The sequence below is a fragment of the Parasteatoda tepidariorum genome, chromosome 12 (genome assembly GCF_982258835.1).
Source record: "Parasteatoda tepidariorum strain Cologne lab strain chromosome 12, Ptep-v5.0, whole genome shotgun sequence".
Classification (NCBI taxonomy): Eukaryota; Metazoa; Arthropoda; class Arachnida; order Araneae; family Theridiidae; genus Parasteatoda; species Parasteatoda tepidariorum.
In genome coordinates this window covers 38,649,198-38,662,585 of record NC_141766.1, presented here as the reverse complement: position 1 = coordinate 38,662,585, position 13,388 = coordinate 38,649,198, and the positions used below count along the sequence as shown (strand labels likewise).

The window sequence follows — 13,388 nt, the reverse complement described above, 5'->3', positions numbered from 1 at the left end:
TAAACCCAAAAATTGGTTCGGCTGTTCAACGACGGTCAAAAATTGTAAGAAATTAAAAATATTTTTCTAGTTTTAATTTAGTTTAAAACTAATTAAAATAGTAAATCAAAGTTACTGTTTCAGGGAGGTTACCGTTACATGATCTTTGGAATTTATTTTCTCAAAATAAACATCTTACCTTTCGCCATAGGAGATAAGACAAGAAAATTAACAAGAGCAGCTCCATGTCCTTGTCCAAAAAGGGTGACATTTTGTGGATCTCCTCCAAATTCTGCAATATTTTCTTGAATCCAATGTAAAGCTGCTACCTGATCTGTAATCCCGTAGTTGCCTCTTGCTGATCCCTCTATAACCGGTAGAAATCCTTTAAAAAAAGATAACATTACTAACGCTTTAACTCTCAAATATTCATAAGAATTTTGTTAGCGAAAATAAATTCTTCGTTTAAAATTTTTTCACGTAAAGCTCAAATGTTTTCCTTGTAAGAAAATAAAAGTAACGTAAGGGGAAGGATTTAAAATTTTTTTGTTCAATAATTCGATTTTTTTCGTCAAAAAATTGAGTTTTATCAGTAACGTTGCATTTAATAGATTCATTTTTTTTTCGTTTAAGGTAAACTTTTATTCCACATTTAATATGCGTGTTCTTCTGAGTATATTTTATTCTCTTAAAGTTTTTATATGATAAATTGCAGGGCTTATAAAAGTACCAAAAAATATATAGTGTGAAATATCCATTCTCCATTCTTGAAATAGCTTCATTTTTCGTGTAATACATATTACTTCTATTAATTTAATAAAATAAATAAAAAGAGTGAACCATAAATATCATCTTCTGAATATATTTTAAATTTTTTTTATCAGAAATGAAGACAAGAAAGTATGCATATGGGGTCGTAAATGGATTGAAGGGGGAAAAAACTATCTAAATCTAACAAATCACAATTAAAGAAGGTGGGTGTGCAAAACAACGAAACCAGTTGCATAGCAATATGAAAAATTAGGACGTTTCTAATAATCGCTTTGCAACTCATCATTTTTCCTACCGCTCTCAAACAGGTTTTGTGTTCGCACACTTACCTACCTCAAAGATGATTGTCATGTTTCCGTAATTTTTTTTAAAAATAAATGTCAATTTGCGATCACTATGTGTATATGTTTTTATCGTCATTTTTGATAAGGATTATTGTCATGTATAATGCAGGCAGGGATAAAGATAACATTTTAGAATTGCCTACTACAACGCAAACCAGTTATCTCTTAACTAGGAAGTTTGACTTATAAGAGTGGTAGGGAATTTTACGAGAAAAGTTCTCAATACCACCACGAGATGGCGTTTAAATATAATCTTACATATATAGCCCTTACTTTGAACAATCATTTGGAATCACAAAATCATGTGTTCCAAAGTTGAAAAAAAGTGTGCTGTTGAACATAGCAAGTTCTGTCTTTAAAATCTAGTCAACTCTTTGATTTGCCACGACATACTAGATATTTTAAATGTTCGAAAGATAAAAAAAAATCACATATATTATTATCTAAGTAACGTAAATTGGCTGGATAGCCTGGTTGGTAGGGCGCTGGACACACGTTCGTAAGAACAAAGTTCGAATGTGGCAGGCCAAAGACTCCTCGTATAGTAAATGGTGACTGGTACACGTAAAATTTTTGAGGTCCTTCATGTTTCCACAACAAATTATACGTCTGGGGTTACTGATTTGGAGATTGACCGTTCTCTGGTTAAGGTCGAAATTAAAATCTGTGGATGAACGCATGGATGTAAGAATGGGTTCACCCTATAAACGGGTGTGACGTATGGGTGAGACAGAAGTCGAATCCTTGGCTATAGATGGTGGCACTGGGTAACAAGAACAATCGTACTCCTTGCCTTAATGGCCTACGACAGCAACAACAGTAACGCAAGTTTAATATAATAGCAAAAGATCCTTGTGTTTGCGAAGTTTATCACAACACATATTTCTCAATTTTTCTGTTACTGGTATACTGGCAAACACAGGTTTACAGGTCATTTCAGTTATAGCTAAACTTGAAACTGATGATTATGGATATATTTTACTTAAACATTTGAACGTAAATGCAATAAAGAAAAGTAATTTAAGAAATAGTTTCATTGAAAACTACAGATAACTTTTTTTTATGTATGAATTATCTTTCCCTTTTTCTTGAGTTTAAATATATGAATGATAAAATGTAATTCCCTTTATCATGAAAATCAGAAGTAAGCCTCAGATTCTTACATAATAGTAAAACTAAGTAATTATAATTCCACAAAAATTAATTACTTTATCTCTCAACCGAATTTGATCATCTATAATAAAAAGACAACCGACGTAAATAAATTAATTTGAATAGAAAGTGGTTTTAATATTTGTTTTCCTCAAAAAAGAACATCCGTTTTCACTTTGTCAAAATTTAACGACATTTCATTAAATTTTAATGAAACGAAAAAAAAATGATTATTCGCTAATTATCTTTATGCTAAAAAAGACGAAAGAAAAATAAAACCTACTCGTTCATAAAATCAGATGAAATACTCTACTTTACCATCTTGAATAAAAGAAAAGATTTTATTCTAAAAAAACTCTGTTTTTTTTCTGAGCAACTACACAATCAATATAAACCCTTTTTAGAATACTTACTTGATTTCTTAAAGGAATGAATATTTTAAAAATCTTCGCGTAACATGAAGATGCAGTGTAAATGGAACGCAACAGAGAGAATCAAAGAAAAGAACAATTTTTCGTTGTGGTATAAATAAATTACTCATTCGCATTTCAAAGAAAAGTGCCTTTTTCTTTTTCATTCCCGTAAGGATTGTGAAAAGGCAATATTTAAAGAGTGTCTATTATAAAAGTCTAGATTTTTCCGATTTGAAATGCAGAGAGTTCCACGCAATTCAGCGGGAAAAAGTACTTTTTTTAGCATTTTCCCTTCTTTTATCTAAGATTATTTATTAAATGGCCTCAGTAAGAGGAAAAATGCGACGCGAAACAGCAGATAACACGCGAAGAAATTCTTATTACGTAAGATAGTTCTGCGCCGTGTTAAGTTAATAACATCTAGGCACTGGGAACTTATCTTTACTCCAGAAACTGGGGTCAAAAAACCTGCAGAATAAGTAAGAAGATGGTAACATAGTTCAGAGGATTCAATTTTATTACTGAAGTCTTAAAAAATGCTAATTTTCTTACAAGAATTATAAAGGAACGTTATTTTGAGAAAATGACCTAACCTTGAATGATAATTAGGAATTACTGCAATTTGAAAGTATAGTCCAAAATCAGGCACATTAAAATTTGCATGATATATCATGTTTTAGAACGATGGGCTGAATGTTTAGTATATTTTAAGGATTTAAATTTTTATTTACAATTTCTCATTCAATAGTGTAAGTACGTGAAACAGTAAGTGCGAAGAAATTCTTATTGCGTATAATAGTTCTGTGCCATATTAAGTTACTAACATCTAGGTTCTGGTACCTCATCTTTAACCCACAAACTGAGGTAGAAAAAAACCATGAGAGAATATAGTTTGAAGATGGTAATATAGTTTTAGAGAATGTTACAAGATTCAATTTTACTATTGTATTCTTAAAACGTAGTAATTTTCTAACGAGAGAAGTAAAAATGAGGAGGGTAATTTTTTTTAAAAGAATGACACGACTTTTGATGATAATTACGAAATATTGTAATTTGAAATTATAGTCCAGAAATAGACACATTAAAATTTGGATTATATGACATGTTTTAGGAAGGCGGGCCGAATATAAAAGTACATTTTTAGAATTTCACTTTTTATTTATGAATATTTATTCAATAACCTAAGTGTGTGAAGCAGCAAAACATACGCGAAGAAATTCTTATTGCAGAATATAGTTCTGCACCGTGTTGAGTTAATAAAATCACACAGGGAACTCTTCTTTAATCCATAAACTGGAGTCAAAAAACCAGAGGAATAAGAAAAAAGATTGTAATATTGCTAATTAGAATATTACAAGATTCAAGTCTGGTATAGAAGTCTTAAAACATAATCATTTTCTTACAGGAATGATAAAGTTGAGGAACGTTATTAAAAAAAATATGATTTGAATGTTGATGATATTTACGAAATATTGCAATTTGAAATTGCAATCCAAAAATGGACAGATTAAAATCTGGATGATGCAACATGCTTTAAGAAAACAGGCTGAACGCTTAAGTGCATTTTCAGAATTTCACCTTTTATCTGCGATTACTTATTAAATGTTATGCATATGAAGGAAAATGTGGTGCATAACAGCAGATAACACGCAAAGATAACAGGCAGATAACACGCAAGTTCTTATCACGAGGAGCAGTTCTGTGCCGTATTAAGTTAATAACGTCCAGGCACTGGAAACTTATCATAAATAGGGGTAAAAAAAAACAGCTGAATAAGAGAGAAGATAGAAATAAAGTTTCAAAGAATGTTTTAAGATACAATTTTACTATTGATGCCTCGAAAAAAAGTTATTTTCTTACATGAATGCTAAGACTATGGACTCTTTTTACAAAAAATAATGATCTAATTTGGGTTGCTGATTACAAATTATTGCAATCTGAAATAATAGTTAAAAAGCAGGCAGATAAAACTTTAGTTGATATTGCGTGCCCTTAAATGACAAGCCAAATGTTAAAGTAATTTTGTAGCTTTTATTTTTCTTTTATCTATATTTATTTATTGAACGGCCTAAATCAGAGGAAAAATTCGATGTGAAATAATATGTAAAACTCGAAAAATTCCGAATAAGAAAAAAAAAAACTAAAATAAGGATTTGAAGAGTGTTTTATGATTCAATTCTACTTTTGAAGTTTCAAAACACAGTCTCGTTCTTACAAAAATAATAACCGTATTTTTTTTTTTAGAAAATAAAAATATAAATATCTGCTTGTGGACGATAATTACAAATTATTGCACTATCGTCTAAAAACAAGCACGTCAAGTTCTAGATAATATTCGATGTTTTGCATGATAGACTAATTATTAAATTATATCTATTAGTTTTTAAACGGCATCTTTCAGAAGAAAAATGCTACGTAAACAGCAAATATCGTGTGAAGAACTTCTTGTTCCTTAAGATAGTTCTCTTCCATGTTAAGTTAATAACATAATTTCTTTTTTCTACTCTGGAAGCACTAGGAACTTTTCTTTTACCCATAAAATAAAAAAACTTGCATAATAAGAAAAAAGATAGAAATTATTTTTCAAAAAGTATGTATTGTTTCTCAAAAAACATAGCACAGATTAAATCTAACCTCAATTCTTCGTTATTATAAAAAGTGCTGAAAACATAGTTTTACCCATTTTTGCTCAGTTTTCTTACTGAAGTTCATGGTAATAGTTTTACAAGCAAACTATGCGGATATATTACATTTAAGCACAATATTTTGTGCGATTTTGAAGAAAAAATGTAAGAAATGGCAGATTTGTATTGAAATTAATGAGGGGTAATAAGCGTACTACTCTTTTGAAGAAAAAAAAACAAGAATAAAGCAACGAAAATTGGCTGAATTTTTTGCAAAGTTTAGCTGAAATAAAAGTGCATAAAAAGTAAAAAAATAATAACCTAATTCTGCAAATTTTTCTAGAAAAAAATAGAAAAAACGTAGCATATTCAATGATATCTCATGATTATGAAAATGTTAGAAACTTTACACCTTACATATTACCTGAAGCCACATTGGTTCTTTTTGCTCGAGGAAAAAGTAACAAAATTCAGCACAAAAAAGTTTGTAAAATTGATCAACGTTTCTTTTACGATTTTAGAAGAATTTTTTTTTATCTAGAAAGAAAAAAAAATGCTAAATTTAGGATCTAATTGAGCCTTACTCAGCAAAAGTTTGAACGTGGTTTCCGACCACAAATTTTCATTTGTTAGTGAACTTTTCGTTTGTTAGCTTTTCCAATGCTAGCAAAGAAAGAGCCTTACCCCGAAGGCTCAGTTCACTGGTATTTCTTAGGTTCTCAATTTAATGTTAGTTAACGGATGAAATTCCCAACGTAAACGATGAGTTTTATAGATGACATACGGAAGAAAAGAATGGAATAAATTCTTTATCAGTTTGTTTTTGGAGTAAAGATACTTTCTTTTATAGCAGAACAAACTAATCTAATATTTAGAAATGTTACTAAGAAAGAACAGTTCCATTAAAAATAAATAGACTTCCTGGTCAAAAGAAATAAATAACTCAATACTTTTACAAGAATTTTAAAAAGTGATTTATATCGAGTTTTTGTTTAATTTTACTGAGCTAAAATATTTGTATTATGTTTTACTGAACCTAGAAATGGGGATAAAGTTTTGCTAAACTAAAAAAAAATTGTATAAAACTAAGAAACTAAGAATAATTTTACTGAGGTAAGAAATGTAAGAATATTTTTAACATTTAGGAATAATATTACAATTAATTGCAAGAAGTTTCTTTAAATTTTACTGAACTAAAAAGTTGTATCAAGCTTTACTGAAATAAGGAATCTGGATTAAGTTTTATTAAACTGAGAAAGTTGCATTAAGCTAAGAAATTTAAACACAATTTTAATAAAATAAAAAACTTGAAGTATATTTTTGATATTTACGAATAATCTAACTATTAATTTCACTAATTAATTTGTGCTAAGCTAAGACTTCCAGTTCAATAAAATAAATAAATCAATACTTTAACAAGAATTTTAAAAATTGATTTATAAGGAGTTTTAATTTTATTTTGCTGAACTAAGAAATTTGCATTAATGAATTATAAATTTGCATTTGTTATTGTAAAGTGTATTATACAGAACAAATGGGTTAAATCTTTTTGATTTGAAAATTATTATATTGCACAGAAATCCTTATTGTACGCTCTTAATATATATCATTTGAATTTTTGTAAGAAATAAAGTGAAAAAAATATATATTTGTAACTTAGTCTTAGTCAGTAGAAAAGAAAAACATTATTAAAACATGACGAATTATAAATAATGAAGTCGAGATTAAAATTATCAAAACCTGTTTTGTTGTCTAAATTTATGAAGAAGACTATTAAGGCTATTATTAGAAACGCCTTCAAGTTTTATTAGGTAATCAAACGATTTCTGATGTTTTAAATATCGCCTTCTTCTGTAAAGATTCATAAAACTACTATAGTTTTTTTCTCACCATATTGCGCACGTTAAAGACCCTAGTTTTTATACTTCATTTATGACAAGAATTCAATAAAAATAAATTAAAGGCAGAGATTACAGAATATACTTCATTCAGGAATAGTTTGACATTTTATATTTTTTAAATAATCATGTAGTACATTAATTTTTCTACAAATTACTTTATAACTTCTTCAGGACTTTGATCTTAAATACGTGAACTCTCGATTCTTCGTTTTCTACCCACGCTATCAAATATAAAGCAAGCCTTTCTGACTCTAGCTGCCCAAGATCACACGAACTTGACCTCAACATGGTACTCTCATAGTACATCTTGTACTAAAGCGACTTCTTAGAACAAATAAACTCGGAGCGTTAGAACTTGGGGAAGTACTTATTGCTCATTCCACCGCTTCTCAAAGGTTTAATTGAGGTAAAAAAAAAGTGTAATATGTTAGCAAATCTGCTAGATTTCAATAAACATCAGATACTTCACTTTTCAACTTGACTTTGTTTAGGGTTAGGAGCTCTACTTGCAACTTTCTGACCGTTTAAAGTTAAGAAACAAAATAAATATTTATATAAACTTAAGGAGAGCCAATAATACGAGCCACCAGTCATTTAAATCGCGTTAAAATACTAATGTGAATTTTTCTTGATTTGTACATAAGACAATCGTTTAATCCTTTTTACAAGGAAACAAAATGAGTCTCTACATTACAGTTTGATCCTTTATTTTATTTATTGCAGCTCTAATTGACTGACTTAACTTTATGCTTTATTTATCTTCATAAGGTACATTTGCAAGAAGAAGGTCTGCTATTAAGAAAGCATTATCTGCTTTAGGTTAGATCCAAAATATAGATGAATGAGCTGCTATTTGGCCTGAAGGACATTCATTTCTGTTATAATAATCGGAAAGCAGTATAAAGGAGACAGTTATATAGATGATTTTTTTCTCGTGCATAAGAGTCTTTCACAAGGGAATATATTTTAATAAGAACCATATTTGGTTAATTTCTAAAATGTATACAACGGAAATTTATTTTAGTAATGAAACATCTCTTCAGAGCTTATAAATATCACCTCTGAAGCATTTAGTTTCTTATGTATAAAAACAATTCTTGAAAAAACTATGATTCAGAAATTACATAATTTAAATGATTGTTGTGAAGAACTATACTATTATTAAATTTCTTGAGGTGTTAATTGCGTCTTTAACTTACCTTTCTTCATCAACTTTCGTCATCAGGCAAAATTAGGAACAAGCGTGACTTATATCATTAAGAAGATAATGTTAACAGCAAGTCAAGTTAAAAGACATAGATGGATTGCAAAGCATTCTGACTCATTATGGATAATGCTTAGTTTCAGCTGTCATATATTCATCCAAAATACGCTTTAAGTGCAATTATTGTTAAGTGCTAATGAGGTTTAAAAAGAAATATACAATTTTTTTAAAAACTTCCGAATTTAAAAAAATAAATTACTATAAAAATTATTTATGAATTATGCCTAAATTGTTGCTTGGAATGTCTACTATAGTTCAATTTAATTTTTTGCCTTACTAATTTTTTACTACCAAATAATCTTGCTTATCTTTATTTACTTTCATTGGACACATAGATTTGCAAACTAATTACATTACAAGAATAAATGCATATGGGCATCTAAATTAATGATTCTTACGGTATATTATCGCGAAAAAATAATTTTGAAGAGTCTTTTGTGTATTTCATCTTACTGCAACTATAAATATTTATATAACTGAATACCAAAAATTGTGGCACCTGATTTACACCAAGTAATCTAAAGAACAATCTCGATTTTTCACTACTTCCAGAACTGCTCTTGAATCTATACCACCTTGGAATAAACGAGTTACCGCAATTTTTTGTGTTAAGATACACTAAATTTTTTTTTATAGTGTATGATAAAATGTGAAAGAGATCAACCATGAAGAAGATAATATCAGCAGCAAGTCAAGTGGCAAGACATAGAAAAACGGGTAGCATTAAGTTAGTTTTCAATTTTTAGTTTGTGTAGTAAGTTAGTTTTCAATTTTCCTAACTTCATCAATTTTACTCTTTAAGATAATTACTGGAAAATGTGAAATAATTTATATAGGGCTCCATAGTTTTAAAAATAATTAATACAAAACTTTAAAAAAAGAAAATTTTGAATTATGCCTAAGTTATTGTATAGAACATATACTACTTTGATATAACTTAATTTTGAGCCTTGATGCGAATAATTCAACTTATCTTTATCAATTTTACTTATCTTTATCATCTAACCATCTCACGCAGTTACAAGAAAAATAAAAGTAGAGCTACTATTTTACAGAAGTTACTATAATAGAGACACTATTTTATATTTATAGAAGTTACAAAATCATTTCTCTTTTATTATAGCAAACTATAAATTAGAAATTACTTCAGTTTAACGATGGTCGTAAGTAACTACTATCATCTGACTTCTCGATGCGTCAATTTAGTGCGTTTTTAACTTTCCTATCTTCATCAATTTTTTTCATCAGGTACAATTACTGTGAAGTGGGAAGAAGATCAACCATTAAGAAGATAAAATCAGCAGAAGTCAAGACGAGTTGCATGATATCGATGAATGGGTCGCCATTTAGACTGCAAAACATTCCGGTTCTTTAAATAAGTAAGTCAGTTTTAAGTTTTTCTGGCTTCATCAACTTTACTTCTTAGGAATATTTTGGAAAACATGAATGAAATTTATAGAGGGCTCCATAATTTTAAAATATATAATACTTAAATTTAAAGAAAAGAAAGTGCAAAAATTATGAGTTGTGCCTAAAACATTGTAAGGAGTATCATTGTAAGGAGTATCATTGTAAGGACTACTTCGGTTTAACTTATACGCTAAATAAGTACCTAATCTTATTTATCTTTATCAAATTTCATCAGACACAATTATGAAAAGATAAAAGTAGAGCTACTATTTGGAAAACCAAAGGAGATGTCTATAGAGATTAAAAAATAATTTAACTTTTATTATAACAGACTATAAATTAGAAATTACATAGGTTAAACGATTGTTGTAAGTAACTACTATCATTGGACTTCTTGAGGCGTCAATTAAGTGCGTCTTTAACTTACCTATCTTCATCAACTTTCTTCATCAGGTACAATTACGGTAAAGTGTGAAGAAGATCAACCATTAAGAAGATAATATCAGCAGCAAGTCAAGTCAAGTTGCAAGACATAGATGAATGGGTCGCCATTTGGACTGCAAAGCATTCCAGCCCATTATCGTAAGCGGTTGGCAGAATTCAGGAGACATTTATAACGAACGTGTCTTTCCGGGGATGTAATTTTGTTTCAAGTGCCATCAATCTAGGAGCAGAATCGTTCCCAAATCTCAAAGACCCCCACTTCGTTTTATTCTTTTTTCTTTACATATATTTTATCCTTTTTTTATTTTAGAAATGAATCGGTATGGAGCGATTTTTTTTACTTTTTTGTTATTTCATTTTGTTTTTAGTGTCGTTTGTTTAACAGTGACAGCACTGCTGCAATCACCTACATCGGAGGAAGGAGAATTCGAAACTGTCCAGTACCTTATCTTCGGAATCTGGGTTTTACATTTGCTAACAATCTAATAAATCATAGGAAAATGTAATTCTTGAATCGTTTATCACCATGCTGAGGTTTCCCTTGTAGCCATAAAGAATGACTTAGCGATGTAGGGTTGTGGAATTTTTCAGAATTATATTTGGATTTCGGAAGTGAGCAGTTCCCGAAAGAGAATGTTGTTGATAATTAAATCTATGTTGTTGATAATTAAATCTATCACGTTTCTCTGGTAGGAGAACTAAACATATAATTAACAATTTCCGTAGATTGTTTGGTACCCTATTTCCGGTTTTGTAATTAACATTGCTACATTTAAATAATTAATATCTGGAAACAAAATCGTATTTTGAAATTATTTAAAGATATTTGGGAATTTTTATAACTTTAAAAGCATTAATTAATTTAAAAAATATAAAAGATAGATTATATCAAAATTTAGTTATTGGATTTGAAAGATGGAAATTTTTGCACGACAACAACTTTTTATCCTTTTTGCTTTTATTTAACTTTCATTTAATGGAGAAAAAAAATATAAGGAAATAATTTCTTTACTATGAATAAATTATCAAAAACGAATACTTTCCTTCAAATGATATCGAATCTAGCATGTTTTGCTTAAAATGTAGTATTTATTGAAAAGTCTATAAAATTATCAAATGTAAGAAAATATATAAAATATTTAGTTTGTTCAGTTGATTTTAAGTATTCCTTTTACTTTTTTAAAAAGAACAATTCTAACTAGTCTCACTTTATTTGTATTTGAAACAAAAGTTAAAAAAAGGTGTAATTATGAGTTTCCCCGTTTAGTGGATCCGTATTTAAAAATTGCAAGCAACAAATATATTAAGTTATTGAGGCAAAATACTTCAAATCATATCAACACTAAACAGTTTTGATAACATTAGGAAACGTTTCGAGTTAATGGGCAGTATGCATGGTTATAAATATCATTTTATAATGAAATAAATTGAAAAACTTCATTGAAAAATTCTAATTAATATAACCTAAGTAAATTATATAGAAAATAATTTTTAAATTACTACAACGTTACGACCAGCGAAAGCAGCCAATCGCTGTCGATCATTGCCTGTGACGTCACTCTACGCAAGCGCCTTGAACAAAGATAAAATTTAAAGGAGTCATTTTATTATTTTCATATTTCATGAAAAAACTGTTTTAAAATGAATTTAGATAGTTTTGTCTTTGCGCTTTTTCTCTTCTTTTTTTTTTTAACTAAATGCTTAAATTGTTATCCAACGCTTGAATCTTTGTCAGTTTGAAGATAAAGTACGATAAAAAGCTACACCAATTATTTTGTCGTATTAAATAATTAGAAAAGAGAGAGATTACTAAAATTGTGATTTGTTTAGTCAAACAGGTTTTCAGCGGTGAAGGAAAATACAATTTCCTTTCAATTTTCAATAAACTTGAATGTATTATATATTGTATTGAATGTATTATATATTGTATGAATGTATATATGTATTATACATTTGAATGTATTATATATTAATATAAAACGATTTTTAATGCAGCAATATAATTTGAAATGTGCTTTTGAAATGATTTAGTTTTAATAATATTTTGAAGTAATTAATTAATAATTATAATCTTTACTAATCATCACAATCATTAATATTTACTAATTATAATCATTAGTTCTTTAAAACCATCGAAATTATATTATAAATATACTGAATCATATCAAATAAAAAAATTATTTAAAAAAAGCAAACTGGAAACCTCTTTTAATAATGGCTACTGGATTGCATTACTCCAATTACTACACCAAGAGCAACAAGTTAGCAGAATTTAAAAATAACTGAATAAAGTGTGAAAATTAAAATTTATGTATATATATACAGTCGAACCCCGGTATAATGAACACTGTTTATAGTGAACTCCCGGATATAGTGAACGAAATGTTTGGTCCCGTGCCTTGCTATACACGTATAATGTTATTTTTTTGGATGTAGTGAACTCATAAAGTGAGGAAGTTGGATATTATGTACTTTTTTCTGTCTTCGATTGATTTTTTTTCTTGATTTTTTTTAATAATTTTGAAGTGTCTACTTCAAAATAAATACTTATATTGATTTTTAAAACCATCTATAGAGAGTGGAATGTAGCAATAAGTATTTTCTCCTGTTTGCTTTTTTTATCATATTTTTCCATCCCGAAACAAAGGCCTACCCAAGCAGATGTATGGACAAATTTTTCCCTGCATCATCTAAAGTTTACTAATTTTTCTTGTACGCAAGACGAAGAGTAATAAAAAATATAAGTTAACGCATTTTTTATTACTACGTATTATTTTTCAGTCATTTTTGTATTTATTTTATTGGTAATTTATTTAAATAATGTATAATAAAAAGGAATCATTAGTTTAATATGTTTGCGGAATGGACATAGTGAACTCCCGGTAATAGTGAATCAAAATTTCAGTCCCTATAAGTTTCACTATAGCGGGGTTTGACTGTATATATATATCAAATTTAATATTTTATATTGTTTTCTTTTTTATATCAAATACTATTAAAAAACACACAGTTAAAAATTAAAAAATTATATTTGAAATATGACCTTTAGCATTTTCCGTCCTGTTAGTATACCTTCATTTAATATA

General features: G+C 28.4%; 1 protein-coding gene and 1 long non-coding RNA gene across 2 annotated transcripts in view; one reads left to right on the top strand and one right to left on the bottom strand.

The window, feature by feature from the left end:
• Positions 1–13,388, bottom strand: part of LOC107448874 (neuroligin-4, X-linked) — a 345,395-nt gene that overhangs the window by 46,247 nt on the left and 285,760 nt on the right. The window contains exon 3 of the mRNA XM_071188081.2: positions 179–364. Coding sequence (XP_071044182.2) covers positions 179–364 — 186 coding nt within the window. The remainder of the gene's footprint in view (positions 1–178; positions 365–13,388) is intronic.
• LOC139427195 (uncharacterized) overlaps positions 1–13,388 on the top strand; it is a 112,722-nt gene that overhangs the window by 33,871 nt on the left and 65,463 nt on the right. Inside the window, exon 2 of the long non-coding RNA XR_011638331.2 lies at positions 9,697–9,827. This is a non-coding gene — a long non-coding RNA (uncharacterized LOC139427195). The remainder of the gene's footprint in view (positions 1–9,696; positions 9,828–13,388) is intronic.